Source organism: Rattus norvegicus, chromosome 15, assembly GCF_036323735.1.
Source record: "Rattus norvegicus strain BN/NHsdMcwi chromosome 15, GRCr8, whole genome shotgun sequence".
Classification (NCBI taxonomy): Eukaryota; Metazoa; Chordata; class Mammalia; order Rodentia; family Muridae; genus Rattus; species Rattus norvegicus.
The window spans coordinates 82,393,622-82,412,094 of record NC_086033.1 but is presented as its reverse complement, the minus strand read 5'-3'; the positions used below and the strand labels follow the sequence as shown (position 1 = coordinate 82,412,094).

Here is an 18,473-nt window from a genome sequence, read left to right as displayed (position 1 = left end):
AGGTTTCAATGGCTGACTTAGGGTTTCCCAACCTAACAAAGGTGTGCAAGTGTAAGACTTCAGTCTATTATGTTCAATTCTGAATCTAACAAGTGACAAACATAACCTCCTCTTCCTTCTCGCCATCATCTCTCCCTCTTTCCCCAACTCCCTGCAGGCAAGGCTAGCCTGGAATTAGCTATGTGGCCAGACTGGCCTAGACCTTACAGTCCTCTTACTCCTGCTGCTCCTGAGTGTTGGGACTTAGGCAGCAGCATGCCTGGTGACAGGCCCCAAGCCTTCAGTTACAGTGGGCACTGGTTGTGAGTTGCGATTCTCAGCCAGTGTGCAGATGGATGGGCTATGTGATTTACAGTCCTCAGCCCAATGTGCTGTCAGTGCTTACGGAGAGAACTCAGTCAGTGCGCTCTGCACTTTCAGTACAGTATGAAATGAACAGCTGAGTGGCCCGTGAGATGGCTCAGTGGGCAAAGGTGCTGCTTGCCATGGAGCCTGGAGCTTAACAACCCCAGTTCAATCCTGGGACCCATATGGTGGAAGGAGAGAACTGCCACCCACAAACTGTCCACTGACTTCCACACACACACACACACACACACACACACACACGTGCACTTTCATACAGAATAGGCTTTATATTTGATAATTTTGTACAAGTGTTCTTAGAACATTCAAGGTTAGCCACCTTGAGTGTTTGGTAAATTGTATATATATAAAGATTTATTTATTATATATAAGTACACTGTAGCTGTCTTCAAACACATCAGAAGACGGCATCTAATCCCATTACAGATGGTTGTGAACCACTATGTGTCTGCTGGGATTTGAACTCAGGATCTCTAGAAGAGCAGTCAATGCCATCTCTCCACCCCTTAAATGTATTTTTATTTAGCATATTTTAGAAGTATGGTGCATGTACTGAATCATAACCCCACTGTAAGTCTAGGAGTATCTATATTTAGAGGGACCAGCAAGATAGTTAGTTTTAACTCTTGTATTAAGAGAAATTAATTTGTTTTTTTGAAAAGAAAGAAATCTGATTGCTGCCTGGGCGTGAGGAGACACTCCTTAATCCCAGTACTTCGGAAGTGGAGATAGGAGAATACAGGTTCAAGGTTATTCCTGGTTTCAGAGCTCAGTGTCACCTGCCTTGATGTGCAAGGCTCTGGGGTCATCCACCCTGCCATGTAAATTTAATTGTAAATTACTTCTTCAATGCTAATCCCAGCACTGGAAAGGAAGGTGGGGGCAGCAGCAGGTGAGCTCTGGGTTTCCGGCCAGTCTGGAATATAGAGTGAGTGTCAGGACAGCTCAGGCTGTATAATAGAGATCCCCTCGCTCTAAAAGTTACTTATTCCATAGTCTAAGACTCCAGTTAGAAAAGGAAGCATAGGGGGGTTGGGGATTTAGCTCAGTGGTAGAGCGCTTGCCTAGCAAACGCAAGGCCCTGGGTTCAGTCCCCAGCTCCGGGGGCGGGGGGGGGGGGGGGAAGAAAAGGAAGCATAGGTAAAAAGCTTTGATTCGGCAAAGTGTCAGAAAATAGTATGAGCACACGCTTCAGGATTCTCCAGCCGGTGAATGAGGTGGTTAACCTCATCTGCAGGGCAAGCTCACCTTACCACTGTCTGTGCCCACAGTGTACAGAGTGCAGGTCGAGGACATGAGGTGACAGGGACGGGTAGTCACCGAGTATTCCCAATGTGCCAGGCTTTATGCTGTCTATCAAATAAAACCTAATTTTGGATATTTATGAGAAGCAGCTATCTCAGTTTTTAAAATGATTAGTAGGCTGGAGAAGTTTGATCAAAGTCATCTTGTTATTAAGAAAACAGTATCTAAATGTTGGTTTTTTTATGGGTTCAAAGTGTAGATTATCTATACAATCAAGGGCTTCTGTTAAAGCCTTTGAGACATAATGCCAGGTTTGAAAGGTAGCTCACGTTATTTAACCTGGACCCACACACAATTAAGGCATTCCCTCTCCACACACTGTTTACATGCATTCCACAAATACATACAATTATTATGAGTCAATAGAAAATAAAACCAGACATCTCCTTTGACCATATGGCCACTAGCTCGGGCTTGAAAAATAAAGACAAACCATCAGTTTAGCTTTTCTCCACCGAACTACAAACCAAACCAAAATCAACACCGTGCCCCACCCCCATCCCACTTCTGCCAACAACAACAAAAAGCAAAACAAAGTCAAACACGGAAGGCGTCTCCAGCCTTGCATGAGCCACTTCTCTGAGCTGCTTGTCCTTCTTTATGTCCTATCTTTTCTAAACACCCAGTCCGTCCACCTCTCTAAGGAGAGAGCGAATGTTGTTCATCTTCATTGTTTTCCTCAGATATCTTGTAATATGGGTCAGCCTCTGGCTGATCAAGTTCTAGCTCCTTAGCCCAATGTCTTGCGACGACACATTAGTGTAGTGCTATATGCTGTACATGACTGCGAGCTCAGTGAGGAGCCTAGGGACAGCAATGGGAGGTGACTGGAGCACTTCCATCAGTGGTGGTGGAGAGCAGGTTAGAAAGAACAAACTGAGGTGTGAACACTTTGAGGCAGTGTGATCATAGTGAGGTCTGAAGACGGTAAAGCATGGACCGGGTAAAGTATGGACACACTAAGAACATATTTAAGGAAGATCACACGGAAGGGTGTCCATAGCACCAAAGCGTAAATGTGTGTAAGTACATGTACCCTGAACTATGGGCAATTGGTGTGAGCACACCAGAATATGAACATGCTGCAGAAATACGGACATCCTGCAGAAGCATGGACATGCTGCAGAACTATGAGCACCCTGGAGAAACTTCTGATGAAATCTGCTGCCAGGGCTGACTGTGCGTGGCCTGTCCTTTTACATTCATTTAGTTGCTATTTCTGGTCTTTATTGGTTTGACATGATCTAATAGTTCTTTGATGTTTTTTCCCCTTTGTAATTCATATTCAGCATCAGTTTTAGCTTTTAAATCCAATCCTCCACTGTGAACACTCCATTTTGGAATGTAGCTTACTTCAGGGGATGTTCTCTCTCTGACTTATATTCAAAACATTCCATTCTTGTGCCAGTTTTAGCTTCTTGATATGTGAATAATAAGCTTACCTATTAAGTTCACCTACTAAATTTGTACCAAAAATATTACCAATACTGGTAATTATGACTCTAACCCAATATTACTGCTAGTATTTTCTCTCGGTTATTGAGTATTTCACAAGAGTTGAAGCTTTTTAAGTGTGGTATGTATGTGTGTGTAAGAGAGATTGTGTGTCTATGTGTGTCTTTTGTCGTAAGCTACTATCATTCAAAGGGAGTCATAAAAACAAAGGGTTAAGGGGGCTGGAGAGATGGCTCAGTGGTTAAGAGCACCGACTGCTCTTCCAGAGGTCCTGAGTTCAAATCCCAGCAACCACATGGTGGCTCACAGCCATCTGTAATGGGATTCGATGCTCTCTTCTGGTGTGTCAGAAGACAGCTACAGTGTACTCATATACAAAATAAATAAATAAATCTTAAAAAAAAAAACAAAAAAAAACCAAAGGGTTAAAAATGACAGCAAGAGGTCATTTACTCATTTCTTACTAACAAAGATCAGGGCTGGCAAAACAATCAGCATGTAGAACTGTTTGCTGTTTGAGCTTGACAACCCTGAGTTAGTCTGTGTCCTCACTGTGGAAGAGCCTGGTGCGACAGTGCACACCTGCAAACCCAGCCTGTGGCAAGATGGGAGGCATAGTCAGGTCAGCTGATAGACAGCACAGCAGAAACAAGAGACTTCATCGAGGTGGAAGGAAAAAGCAGCTCCCACAAATTATCCTCATGCATGTCCCCCAACCTCCACATAAACCTTAAAAAAAGAAAATCCAGGTAAGTGTTCCTATTCTTTTAAAACGTATTCAATAAACTCTTAAAACAACACATATTTCATTCTTTAAAACAAAACAAAGGGCACTCTGAAGTTGACAAGTCTGTACAGCACATAACAGATATGACAGTGCAGTAGAAAAAGCCAAAAGGGTATTTATACACAGATAAAATATTTTTAGGATGAGATATTTTATTGCTTCATACAAGACAGAGACTTGCATGCCGGAAGGAAGAAAGCTATGAAGAATCTAACGAGGGTGTTGAAAAGAACACGGCAAAGGCAGAGCAGAGCAGCTCGGACCCACTTCTGCTATGTTCTCTAACGACGAAAGATGGTCCAAAAAACTCCAGAGTCTGTCTGGGCATGCCTGTGTCCCAGCACTTCTGAGGCTGAGACGGGAGGACACTAGGTTTGATGCCTGCCTGGAATGATGTCCTTTTACAGATTCAAGTCATGCAACTCAAAGTCAAGGAGCATCAACCTTCCACAGAATGGAAAGCAGCATAAGCACTGCTCTGTGACCTGGGAATAAGCCCGTCACACAGCCTCCCTCGGTGGCCTACATTCAGTGAGTGAGAGCAAAGGGGCTGTGCAGTAAGACAGAGATAGTAACCTTATCCAGCCAGCCTGGCTGCCCAGCAACCCTTGGGATTGACCTGGCTCCAAGTCCCCACTCACTTGGCTTTCTATTAAGGTGCTAGGGACTGAACTCAGGTCCTCATCCTTGAGAGGAAGCACTTTAGTGAAGAAAATCTCTTCCTATCCTCTAAATATCAAGTATTATTTAGAAAAGATGGCTACTTTGGGGAGGTCATCTTTTTCACCCAGATGATGATGATGATGATGATGATGATGATGATGATGATGATGATGACGACGACGACGACGACGACGATGACGATTCTGTGGCGGTGCTAGGGGTTGAACGTAGGCTTCGTGCATACTAGACAAGTACTTTGCACTGTGGTGCAAGCTTTCACTAAGTTGTTCAGGTTGCAGTCCACGCAGTCTTTAACTTGTGATCCTCTTGGCAATAGTCTTTAGTGGACAGGGTTACAGGCCCATGTCACCAGCCATAAACAAAAAGACTCATCTTTTGAGTTTTGGATGGAATAGGCAAAAGGTGTGGAGGGTACTTGGTGCCTGACTCTGGCCATCCCCTTATTCCAGGTATACTTGGTTGGAAGCCTCTGGGACTTTCCCTAATAGGGTACTTATTGTAATATCCTTGATTTGAAAACATTTAAAAGACTTTAAAAGAAGAATTTAAAACAGCCCAAGATATATTTATCTCTTGACTATCCCGTCATGAATTCACAGACCTTTACATGGGAAAAAGACTCTAACTCTGTGTGGGCCTGGGTGTGTATCTTAGAGGCAGTGCAGGAGCCAGACCTGCAAAGACACCCCCCCCCCAAAAAAAAAAAGAAAACAAACCCTCAACAAAACAAAACCAACCAAAGCAACCTTACAGGCAACTATTAGTACTGTATGTGTGAGTTTTATAGCTTTTCACTATAACGATTCTTTCCTTTTCTTTATAACTCACTTATATTTGTTTAATTTTAATGTTTTGCATGTTTTACCACTGACTTAATATTTAACTTGTGACAAGCACAGTCACTGTTGGTTAGAAATGCACAAACCTGAGAAGCAATTACGGTCTCATTTACCGAGATATTACCTTACCTACTTGGGGCCTTTTTTCCCCCAGTCATATTGAATGTAAAACGTAACTGAATAGGTGTATAAGAGGAAACAATGTAACAAGGTATTATTAAGAAACTTTCCACAGTGAAGTATGAACCAAAAAAGGGTGACACACAAACAGAAATATGCAATTTGTGGGGGCCTTTTATGAAGTGGAGTGCCCAAGGGGCACACGGGATGTGAAATGCCCCTGCCATCTTCCGAGAAATCACAAAGAACATATGACTTAGACTCCGGGAACATAAACATACTGTCAAAGAATGATAATTATACTGTGACTTCACTTTTAAGAAAGCTGCCTAACTGCAGGGTTTGTTTCCTTCTGCTAGGGGACATGCACCGCCACCAGAAGCGGGTTATCTAGGGCAATGGAAGCTAGCTCAACTCTCAACTGAGTGTGGCTTTGTACACCTTGGGAGATTACTAAGGCGTGATTGATTAATTTGGGTTATGTACTAGTTGACATGACCATGGGAGCCCAGAAACTTTACTGACAGAAACACTGAGGAGGGACTGCTGACATGCTAGGTCTTAGAAGTTCTCCAAATGCTTGGATTCCCCAGACACTTGAGCAGAGGCTGCTGTGGCTACAGTTGCCATGTCTTGGGTTAGCCCTGTGCTACACAAACCTTCCAGACGTGACTTTCTATTGGCTACTTTCAGACAGTTCTCTGAAATTGTTCTGGGATGTATCAGTTTCTGTACTTTTCCAGTTAAAATGCTATCAGTGATCAGAAAGAAACAATTTTGGAGGAGAAGGAGGAAATGAGAATCATATTAAATACTGGTTTCTAAAGCTATTTGATAGCTGTTAGTATGATTACTACTAAAAGATTTTAAGAATGCCTAAGAAATTCTAAGATAAACTCTTAAAAACAAATGCTGATGTTTGTAACTCTAGTTCTTGGGATACTTGGACAGGAGGATTGTTCCAAATTTGAGACCAGCCATGGAATAAAAGTCTTAAAACTACCGAAAATAAAGCAATCAACAGAACCAGAACTGCGGTGAACTGCTTTGGCAGCTTACGAATGCGAGTCGCCCTGCTTCCTTCTAAGGGGTTAGTTATCTTTGGGAGCAGCAGCGTTCAGTCAGGACACTGCAAATGTGGAAAGCGGAGGTGCAGGCCACGGTGGAAAGGAGAGGAACTGATAAAGGATGGTGTAACGCTTTGGCTCTGGCCTCCTTTGGTTGGAGGATGTCAAGTTAGACTAAGCGGTGGTCTTTGCCGTGAGTGTGAGTGTGTGTGTGTGTGTGTGTGTGTGTGTGTGTGTGTGTGTGTGTGTGTGTGTGTGTGTCCTGAAAAGGTTAAGAGGTATTGTTGCTTGCCACTTGTCTTTGTATTGCTTTGGCAGTTTTCCCTGAGTCCTCTTCATTGTGGAGATGTTAATGGGCACATGAGTCCTCCACAGTTTATTCTCCATGCTCTGGTCAGCCGAGGTGGGATGCTGTCATCGGCTGCTGTACTAAGATATCCTCTAATGTACATTCGCTGGCGCTGCTTCCACTCCAGCTGCCTTATAGAACTGAGAATCTTTCCTTTGGGTTTGCTTTTTGTTTCTTTAAGATAGAGTCTCAATATGTAGAAATCACTATGCACAGCAGGCTGGACCAAACTCAGAGCCATCTGCCTGCCTCTGCCTCCTGAGGGCTAGAAAAAAAAAAAAAAGAAAAAGGAATGGACCACCATCTTATCTTCTCTTCTCTTCTCTTCTCTTTCCCCCTTCCCTCCCCTTCCCTCTCCTCCCCTCCCCTCTTCTCTCTCTGTCCCTCTCTCTCTCTCAGACAGGACTGGCCTATGTACTTTAGGCTGGCCTCAAACTCAGTATGTAGCCCATGCTGGTGCTGAACCCTTCCATCCTCCTGCCTCAGACCCACAAGAGCTAGGACTATAGGTCTGTGCCACATGGTCGGCTAATCTACTGTACCTCACAACTACTGACTGAATGGCCACTCAGGACGTTTCAGTGCATCATCTCAGGACGGATGTGATGGACAATGACATCACGGTTGACAGAAGCCTTCGAGAGCCTGGTTACCCTCTTGGTAGGATGTGCTGGTGCTGAAAGGACCCTCTGCTCTTAGTGGCATTACCTGTGCTTCCTCAGCTTGCCTTCCTCCTGTCCATCCATCCTCTGTGACGTCAGAGGCCTTCCCTCTGGTGTGAGCGTTCTCCCATGTTAGTGTTTCTGGGGTTCCTAACATGCACCTCTTTTGTTCTCATTCTCTTTACTCTCATGAGTTAATGTTTCCATATAAAAAAATTATGAGTGATTCACATCTTTATTTCTAAATGAGTTCTGTCTTGGGCTTAAAAACTCATGTTTTTTTTATTTTATTTTATTTTTTTTATTAACTTGAGTATTTCTTATATACATTTCGAGTGTTATTCCCTTTCCCGGTTTCCGGGCAAACATCCCCCTCCCCCCTCCCCTTCCTTATGGGTGTTCCCCTCCCAACCCTCCCCCCCATTGCCGCCCTCCCCCCATAGTCTAGTTCACTGGGGGTTCAGTCTTAGCAGGACCCAGGTCTTCCCCTTCCACTGGTGCTCTTACTAGGATATTCATTGCTACCTATGGGGTCAGAGTCCAGGGTCAGTCCATGTATAGTCTTTAGGTAGTGGCTTAGTCCCTGGAAGCTCTGGTTGCTTGGCATTGTTGTACTTTTGGGGTCTCGAGCCCCTTCAAGCTCTTCCAGTTCTTTCTCTGATTCCTTCAACGGGGATCCCATTCTCAGTTCAGTGGATTGCTGCTGGCATTCGCCTCTGTATTTGCTGTATTTGCTGTATTCTTGCTGTGTCACTTAGGAGTGATCTACATCCGGCTCCTGTCGGTCTGCACTTCTTTGCTTCATCCATCTTGTCTAATTGGGTGGCTATATATGTATGGGCCACATGTGGGGCAGGCTCTGAATGGGTGTTACTTCAGTCTCTGTTTTAATCTTTGCCTCTCTCTTCCCTGCCAAGGGTATTCTTGTTCCCCTTTTAAAGAAGGAGTGAAGCATTCACATTTTGATCATTCGTCTTGAGTTTCATTTGTTCTAGGCATCTAGGGTAATTCAAGCATTTGGGCTAATAGCCACTTATCAATGAGTGCATGCCATGTATGTCTTTCTGTGATTGGGTTAGCTCACTCAGAATGATATTTTCCAGTTCCGACCATTTGCCTACGAATTTCATAAAGCCGTTGTTTTTGATAGCTGAGTAATATTCCATTGTGTAGATGTACCACATTTTCTGTATCCATTCCTCTGTTGAAGGGCATCTGGGTTCTTTCCAGCTTCTGGCTATTATAAATAAGGCTGCGATGAACATAGTGGAGCACGTGTCTTTTTTATATGTTGGGGCATCTTTTGGGTATATGCCCAAAAGAGGTATAGCTGGATCCTCAGGCAGTTCAATGTCCAATTTTCTGAGGAACCTCCAGACTGATTTCCAGAATGGTTGTACCAGTCTGCAATCCCACCAACAATGGAGGAGTGTTCCTCTTTCTCCGCATCCTCGCCAGCATCTGCTGTCACCTGAGTTTTTGATCTTAGCCATTCTCACTGGTGTGAGGTGAAATCTCAGGGTTGTTTTGATTTGCATTTCCCTTATGACTAAAGATGTTGAACATTTCTTTAGGTGTTTCTCAGCCATTCGGCATTCCTCAGCTAAAAACTCATGTTTTAACCTTGAAGTGGATATATTTACGTAGACATTTACTTTTCTTCCCCAAGTTTACTCTTCCTTCTACCGCCACAGACCACAGATGAAGCCAAAAGCTGGCCATCACTTTCATTTCTCCCTCTGCATCAGTCCCTAAGTTCAATTACTAAGTATTGTGATATACTTTTAAATCCATCTACTTTTGACTCATGCCATCACCGGGTATCTTACACCAAAGGCTGTGGGGAAAAGGCATATATATATATATATAAGCGCCTTAAGCTTGGGATAGTATCAAAATACACATTTGATCAGTTAAAGACATTCTTCCAACTCTCAAGAGTTTATGATCTATGATCTGCCCTCCTTTTAAAAAAATATATGTATATATGTATATATATGTATATATATATATATGTGTGTGTGTTAATATGTTGACATACATACTCATGTATATATGAAGGGAAAGGGAAAGAGAAAAGAATCATTAAAGAATTAAAGGCTTGAGGGTTGTACTGTCTGGTTTTGTGGTCAACTTGACACAAGCTGGACTTATCGCAGAGAAAGGAGCCTCCCTTGAGAAAAGGCATTTTCTCAACTAGTGATCAAGGTGGGAGGGTCCAGTCCATTGTGCATGGTACCATCATCCCTGGGCAGGTAGTCCTGGGTTCTATAAGAAAGCAAGCTGAACAAGCCAGGGGGAGCAAGCCAGTAAGTAGCATCCCTCCATGGCCTCTGCATCAGCTCCTGCTTCCTGATCTGCTTGAGTTCCAGTCCTGACTTCCTTTGGTGATGAACAGCAATGTGGAAGTGTGAGCTGAATAAACCCTTTCCTCCCCAGCTTGCTTCTTGGTCGTGATGTCTGTGCAGGAGTAGAAACCCTGACTAAGACAGGGGCGTGGGTTACCTTGGGATAGCGCTCTTCCCTAAGAAGTGAGGCCTAAGCTTACCTCAATGATAGCACTCTTCCCCAAGAGGTGAGGCCTAAGCTTAACTCCCAGCACCACCACAAACAGATAGATAGACAGACAAATGAACACTCCGATAATAAAGAAAAGCAGAAAGAGCATTTTCAGACGCGATCATATTACTCCTCCTCTTAAGGCAATATGAATGGAAAGAAGTGGTGGACATTAAGATTCTTGGGGACTCTCAGGGGACAAGCTGGGGAACAGCTTGTCCAAGAGGTCACAGTTCCTTCCCTCAGTGCTTCTAACCCCTAGTTTCTCAGTCCTGCTATTGCTAAGGAGAGCAGCACAGGGCCTGTTTTCTTTTACCTGTTCTTTCTAAACCTAACTGCTAAAGTTTCTATTTTATCTGTGGCATCAGGTGCCAATCCTAGGGCAAGTGAAGACAGAGTGAAACCTGCTGGGAAGGACATAGAAAAGGTCGCTGTAAAGCATCAAAAGTAAAAGGCGGGGGAAAAGATGGCGATACCTGGGTGAGATGCTCAGCTGTGAGTTTTCCTGGCAATTAGGAGAGAAATTAAGTACATTGTTTTCATTTTCTAAAGAAACAAAGAAAGAAGGAAGGATATAACTTCATTTACAGGGGCAAACTTTCCTGGAAGTAATGTAAATAACAATTCATATGTTTCTGTTTTGTTTTGTTTTTGTTTTGTCTAAATGGGACTAAGCGTAAAAAGGAAAATCATGTAGATATTTACGATGGATCAGAAGCCTTTGGTTATGATCTCTTACACATTCAGATTTAAAACCACACACTGAATAACTTAGGCCTCCATAGTGAAGAAATAATTACTCAAGGGCAGAATTCCATGAGCTAAGGGATGCTGTACTGATGGAGAAGCCTAGAGTGCCTGAAGCTCTGCCGTCTGTCACCGATGGACTCACCAACCTCGAGGTTGTCCTAAACCGGATGGAGTCCGGAGGCCTAGGATAGAGCTCGGCTGAAAGTGTGCCTAGCGCACATGAAGTCCCATGACTGCTCCCAGCAGCCTAACTAGTCATGGCAGCACATACCTGAAATCTTAGCACTTGGTAGGTGGAGGCAGGAGGATCATAAATTCAACATTTGGTTACAAAGAGAGTTTGAGGCTAACCTGGCGAACATGAGCCTATATCAAAAAAGCAAGAAAAGAAAAACAATCAGTTTGGGACTACCTTCTTGTCCCTTGCTTTGTGTTTGTTTTTGAGAATTTCACACTTTAGGCCCGTTTGCCTCAAGCTCTCTATCTTCCTCCTGAGCTACAGCACAGGGCATGGTCGCCATGGTAATTTATGTGTATGTGTGTGTGCCTGCTAGACTGTATATACACCATAGACATGCAGTTTCCCACAGGGGCCATAAGATGTCAGAACTCCTAGAACTGGAATTTTGTGCAGCTGTGAGCTGCCACACAGGCACGCCAGGAACAAGCCCACATAGTTGACAGACTTTTTCTACGCCAGAAAGCAACTTTACTAATCTCATAAGTCAGTGATTTCTTTTTTTGTAGAAAAATAAAATTGATAGAAACATTGTTGAAAAGAAGCAATGATTAGGACAGTTCACTGGAAAAATGCTTTAGGCCAAATCATCTCGCGTAGCAATATGTTGGCAACAATACAGAGAAACTGGAACTCTTAGTATCGCAATATGAAGTGCAAGAGCACACTCACCCTAGAAATTCATGCCTGGCAGTTTCTTACCAACACATGCTCACCCTGCATTTGTGCTCTAACATGTATCCAAGGGAAACAGAGGCCCATGTTTTGCACCAATATCTGCATACAACCTTTTAGAGTGGTTTTTATCTGTATATTTGATAATATATTTTAAAATGAAACATAAATATGTAATCATAATCTAGATACAAAATTATAACTAGTATATTTCATTGCCATATTAATACAAGAGTAAATCAAACATTTAAATGTACATAACATGACCAAATAGCTGTCACTGGTGAATGGATTAGGACACTGTGCTGCAGCCGGATGCTATGGCATAGATCTCAGTTAATTAAAAACGCCAGGTGTAACATGCTACATGTTGCTAATGAAATTTATGTAACTTTCTATCAAAGGTGAAACTACAGGTAAAACAGGTAGACATTAAGGCACAAGACAGGGGAAAATGAAGGAAGTCATCTCACGACTTCCTTCATGAGGGGCATGAAGGAGATTTGGGGAGGTAAGGTTATTTTACACATTGACACTGGTAGTAGTTAACAACTGCACTAATTTGCTAAAAGAAACAGGAATTAATGCCGCCAAAGTTAAGTTATTCTCTCTCTCTCTCTCTCTCTCTCTCTCTCTCTCTCTCTCTCTCTCTCTCTCTGTGTGTGTGTGTGTGTGTGTGTGTGTGTGTGTTTGAGGTATGGTGGCCTCATGTATCTCAGGCTAATTTCAAACTTCCTATGTGGCTAGGGATGACCTTGAGCTTCTGACCACGGAGCCCGTCTTGTCTGAATGCTGGATTTCTAGGAGAGTATCACGGTGCTCAGCTCTATCTGGTGCTAGGGAAGAATCCTAGGCCCTGTGCACACCAGACAAGCAGTTACCAACGGTCCTATATACCTGCCCTGTTTCTATTTTCTAATAAATCTCATGTAAACCATAGAATAATTGGCCAGTATAAACTGGACTGAATGATGTAAAGAGTCAGGAAGGGTGGAAGGGAGAAAGAGAATCTAAGGTCAGGTGAGTAGGAAGTGGGTAGAATCAGAGAGAAGGGTGTGAATATGATCAAATACACTGCAGGGAATATGGTCTAATGATGCTTATAAATCAAAACCTTAGTTCCCCAAAGAACTAAAAACATTGGGTGAGCAACATTTAGGAAGTGGGAGGGTCAGAAGTTCACAGTTATCCTTGGCTAGAGAGCTGGAGTCCAGTCTCAGACTCATCAGACACACCCCTACAACAACAACAGCAACAACAACAACAACAACAGCAACAACACAAAAAGAAAAAGTCAAAAAAGCAGCACTTGAACTTTAGTTCAAGCTCGGCATGTCTACTGCATACTAAGGCTGGGCACACTCTGATGGTAAAACAGGAACACTGAGGAAGATTATAACGCAGGTCGTGATTGAAGACTGTGGAAGTCGGTGCCTGAGATATAACAGATGATGCCAGTCAACGAGAAACACATTCCAGAAACAGATCAGCTCCAACAATGAAGTGCATTACAAATCCAATGCTCTAAAAATGGAGAGATCACCGAGAGCTTCAAACACAAGTCACTGATGACTACAGGACACCAGGCTCCAGTTATCTTAACCCAAACATACAATTGAAAAATGCTCAAAAGTGGACAATCACGAGGTGGGACAAGTACCTCACGGTGATTTAGAAGCTGCTCCAAATCCAGTGCCATCTGGTTCTTCGTCTGCAGCAGGGCTGACTTTTCTTTATTTAAGTTGCTGTTAAAAACCCAAGTTTTAAAAATGATCATGTTGTGTGAGTTTAGTTAAGAGAAAAATAAAAAGAACAAACATAAATTTGATGGTTTGAGCTGAAGATAAATCGGGCTTGTGGTCAGTAAATACAGCAGAACAGACACTGTAATACTTAGTTGATGAGTGGCTTAGTTATTGTGCTAGAGGAATCTTTGACAGTTTGACTCTCATGCCTGCTGTGGGGACATAACCACTCTTTCATCGACTGCTTACTTCTGAAATGTTGGGAGGAAGTGAGAGCAAGTATATATAAATAAATAGACAAACACTGAGGCAAAATATTAGAAGTCAAATTGAAACATTCCTACAACAGTAGTATTTTATAATTCATCATAGTAAATTGTGACATACATAATTTAAATAAATAAGTCTACTATAAATTCTGCAAAAATAATTTTGTCTCCAAATTCTTAAGTTTCCTCTTCAATTTCTGTCTCCATTGTGATTTTTCTCACTGATAAGTCCTGATTTATGACACTGCCCATTATAAAGTCATATTAATATTCTAAGAAATGACTGAGCACTGCTTCATAAAAAATCTGCAATTTTACTATTTGATATACAGAAATTAGTGGGAAGAATCAAATGGAAATCTGTATAATATCAGTAGTAAAAACAATCTATGTGACCAGTTCCATAAACATTGAGAAAAGCAATAATAATTCAAAGTAGCACACAGTTCCTCAAATGTTGAGACAAAACTCTGCAAGGGTGAAGTTAATAAGGTGCATTTTGTTGTAAGACATCTTTAGGTTATATTTAATGAAAAGTTATCAATTATCAAACTAGTAGAAGTGTCTTTTTGGACTTAAAGATAATGAACATCCTGGAAAAACTGGTAAAAATCAAAGGATTTAAAAACCCAAAGCAAAACCAAAACAAATCCCGTCCACCTCCTCTGGAGTAAGTCAACCTCCCCTGAGCCGTCTTTCTGCGTACTCCGAGGGGAGGCTGGAGGCAGTTCCGACTGGCTTCCTACTGTGTCATTCACTCAGCCCAGCCGGCAAATCCAGTGCTCCACTGAAACTTGTTTGCACTTCAGTAGAAGTGTAAACTGCTCCTGGATGTCAAAGGGATATGCGAATTACCCAGTGAATGATTACAGAAAGCGCTGAACACATAAAACTCTACATAAATGCTGTACACTATTACTAACTTAGATGAAAAACAGGCATCAGAGGAAAACAGTAATTAAATGCCAATAAAGGCAGGCAGCAGCTCAGCAGAAAAACAAACTGACAGGCAGAGGTAGGCGCCAGGGATCCTACTAAGCCTAGCAGTTGAAAAGAGTGAAATGGTGTTCCACCAGCTCTAAGGCACGGCAAGCATCTGATATTTCTGAAATGCTCAAATTCGAAGCTATTTATTTCTATTTTATCTGAAGATAGGCACTGCTCAAAATGAATGTAAAGTCTGGTAAACAGAACTAGGTCTTTTCAAGGAGTGTTTATGTTCTTATACATATATACAATGCTTAGACACTTGCCATATGCAGCCCCCCTCCCCATACTAATAAGCCCATTAAATAAAATACAGTACAATGGGAATGGATTGTTGAAGTAATTAAAGGATCCTGACGGGATATTTTCTAGAGAGGCTTTGTATACAGTACTTAACTTTTCAAGAATAAAGTAAGTGTTCCACAATTGAACAGCAAAACAGCTACCCACTATGGGATCCAAACTGGGGGCTGAGGCGTGTGCATGGGATAACACAGAGTGTCTGTGTTGCATCTGAAGGGTAGCAGTTTATCACAAGCAACATGGACTCCTCAGACCACATTTCTGTGACTGGAAGATCTGGAGATATCCTTGTTATAACATATTTAAGTCACAAGGGACACTCCCTTTAACATGGGATTTCACATGATACACTGTGCTGACAGCACTGATAGGATATAGAAATTTAGTCTTCAAAAGTCTTAGCTTCTAACAGTGGAAACTTACTTTTAAAAATATAAAGCTCACATGTGTGACTCATAAAGCTACAAAACAAATCTCCTTACGAGCACATCTATCTTGAGTGGTATATTACACCCGTAATTGTTCACTTTACTGTTAATTATTACTTAGAAATTCGTGTTTATGACTCTGTCTCACCTGCTGTATGAAAACATATCCCTGATATATTGTACCTTAACTTCCTGAATCAATATAGTCTGGCTTAGCCAGAGACGTTGACAATGTAGTCTTTCTTCTCTAACTACTTAGTTAAGAATAAACAGAGAGCTGACTGCAGGGAAAGAAAACTTATGCTAATTATTCTCTTTTCATATCCCCTCAGATCCAAAGTAGAGATCACACTGTATTTTCCAGACTGACTGTCTCTTGTGGTGTGGTGGAGAGTTCTGGTTTTAGAATAGATTACTACTTTAATGAGGGGAATTCAGAGGAGTTACTAGCACCATCTCAATGTGAGTGAGCTTTCCGACATGCTTCTGATGATTTTACTTCAGTACATATTTACTCTAACCTTCTGGATACCAAGCACACTGTATATAACAGGTCTGGTGGTATGGCACAGTGGTAGAATGCTTGCCTGAATCAACTGTAAATATTTAAACTTGTAAGGGTTAAGGGTAGTATGGTGTTATTTAATTTTTAAAGAAAATAATGAAATTACTCAGTTCTTTGTTGGTTAAGACAAAGTCTCATGTGTCCAGGTGGGCCTCAAGCTCCTACATGGCTGAGGATGACCAAGAACTTGAAACTTATTAATTTGGGGTGTGTGTGTGTGTGTGTGTGTGTGTGTGTGTGTGTGACAGAGACAGAGAGAGACAGAGACAGTGACACACAGAGAGAGTATGGGCCAGTGTTATGTGCCTAAGTGGAAGCCACACGAAGAGATAAGGTTTCCTCTCATTCTGCTGTATTCCCTTGGATGGTCTCCCACTAAACCTGGAGCTGGGGCAGCAGCAAGCTCCAGTGATCTTCCTTACTGCATCCCCACAGCAGTGATTACAAGGTACACATGGACACACCTAGTTTTTTTCTTTTTTAGTTGTTGTTAAGATGTGTACTTGGATTTGAACTCAAGTCTTTGTGTTTGCACAGAAAGCATTCTGTCCTGAGCCATGTCTCTAGCACTGCAACTGGCTTCTGAAGAATACTGCCACACCTTAGCATTTATTATGGAGGCAGGCTATCTAATATCACAATCACACTTTGATTTTTCACAATGTTTTACCTGGGAGCAAGGTATCATATCCCATCAAATATTAGTTCAGAATCTGTTAACATATATTATGAATTTATGAAACACTATTTTGGTAATTTGAGCACGGTAGCACATACCTTCAATCCCAACACGAGGAAGCAAAGGCAGGTAGGTGGATCTGCGAGCTCTAGAACAAAACTCAAAAAAAGAGAACAACCTGCCTTAGCCTGGTTTAAGTAGCGAAGGCTACACAGTGAAACCCTGTTTCAAAACTACACTCTGGTATCTCATCCCACAAGTGACCAGCTTCATGATTACTGTTGCTGCAGTTACAGTCATTCCCAAATCCAACATTCTGAGAAATGCTATTTCTCATTTCTAAGATAATTATCAACACACTGAGTTGTCAAGAGTTAGATAAATACCAGCCATGGCAATCACTTATGATATTTAGATATTATGGTACATATATTATAAAAATTGTATATTAATCCTCAGAATAACCATATAAATTAGGGAAATTAATACCACCCTCACAGATGAAGAAGCTGGCTGTATAGCTCAATACCATAGTCATTAGCTAGTGTGAAAATTAATTTAAGTTGAACTAAGAAATTTGTTTCTCAGTAACATGTGGGAAGTGGCTATCATACTGGATAGTTCAGATATAGGAATGTTTTATTGTTACAGAAAGTTTGATAAGATAATAAGACAGAGAACATTCAAAGAGAAGCCCTCTGCTACATTAGAACTCATACAGCCAATTTACAGAGTCAGCAGGATGTATCCTTCAACTTTAGAAAGAGATTTACTCTCCTTACTTTTTAAGTATGCATGTATGCGTGGGTATTCGTGTGGTCTGTGTACACTAGGCACTGTAGAGACTAGAAGAGGTCATAGGATCCCTCAGGGCTGGGGCAGCTGGGAGCAAATCCTTGTGGGTCCTGGGATCTAAACTCATTTGTGTTCTTTGCAAGTACAGTGCACTCTCAACTCCTGTGCATTTCTCTAGCCTGTCCAGTATGCCCTTAAGACTTATGAAAAAAGTCCATTTATTATGGAATATTTTAATGAGAAAAACTATAACCATATACATCTGTTATTTCGTCAACTCAAAGCTTCTTTCTTAGTTATGCTATTTAAGGAGAAGTTATCCATTACCAGAACATTGGGAGGCAGTATGACATAATGGCCAAGACTTCAGAATTACCAAGTAGGGAGGGAGGCAGTGAATCAAATCTTGCCAAACTATATATATTTTTTTCAAGAGATGAATTTATCTATGTAATCTTTTCTAACGGCTACTTTTTTATGTTAAACATTTCCAGGTACTTTGATTCTTAGCAAATTAGTATTTAAAAATTATTCCAATGCAAAAGTAAGAGGTATTTTTCTCTAGGTTTTTACATATCTGTTCTCCAAGATTATTAAGGTAAAATAATAGTATTATAAAATTTCAACTGTAATAAATATAACACAACAAGAAAAAGTTCCATCTTCAGTTTCGTCCTCAGTTTCCCTAACATAACGACATGCTTAGTAGATGACAAGATATAATTTCTGTTTGGAAGACATACTTATTGTGAAATCCATTAACTAGTTGAATTAATTTGTTAGAAATACTTTAATAAACTTTATCCAGTAATTTTAGAAATAAGCTTTTATTTATTTTGATGTTAA

The 18,473-nt window shown here is 41.5% G+C and overlaps 1 protein-coding gene across 7 annotated transcripts in view; it reads right to left on the bottom strand.

The window, feature by feature from the left end:
• Pibf1 (progesterone immunomodulatory binding factor 1) overlaps positions 1-18,473 on the bottom strand; it is a 169,304-nt gene that overhangs the window by 15,452 nt on the left and 135,379 nt on the right. For 5 of the 7 annotated variants that reach the window (XR_010057824.1, XM_006252406.5, XM_224451.10 and 2 more), the window contains one exon: positions 13,517-13,601. The exons of the other annotated variants lie outside the window; for them this stretch is intronic. Coding sequence is in view for 4 of the 5 variants with exons in the window: in XM_006252406.5 (XP_006252468.1) it covers positions 13,517-13,601 (85 nt within the window). In the remaining variant the exon portion in view is untranslated. The remainder of the gene's footprint in view (positions 1-13,516; positions 13,602-18,473) is intronic. 7 annotated transcript variants of the gene reach the window in all.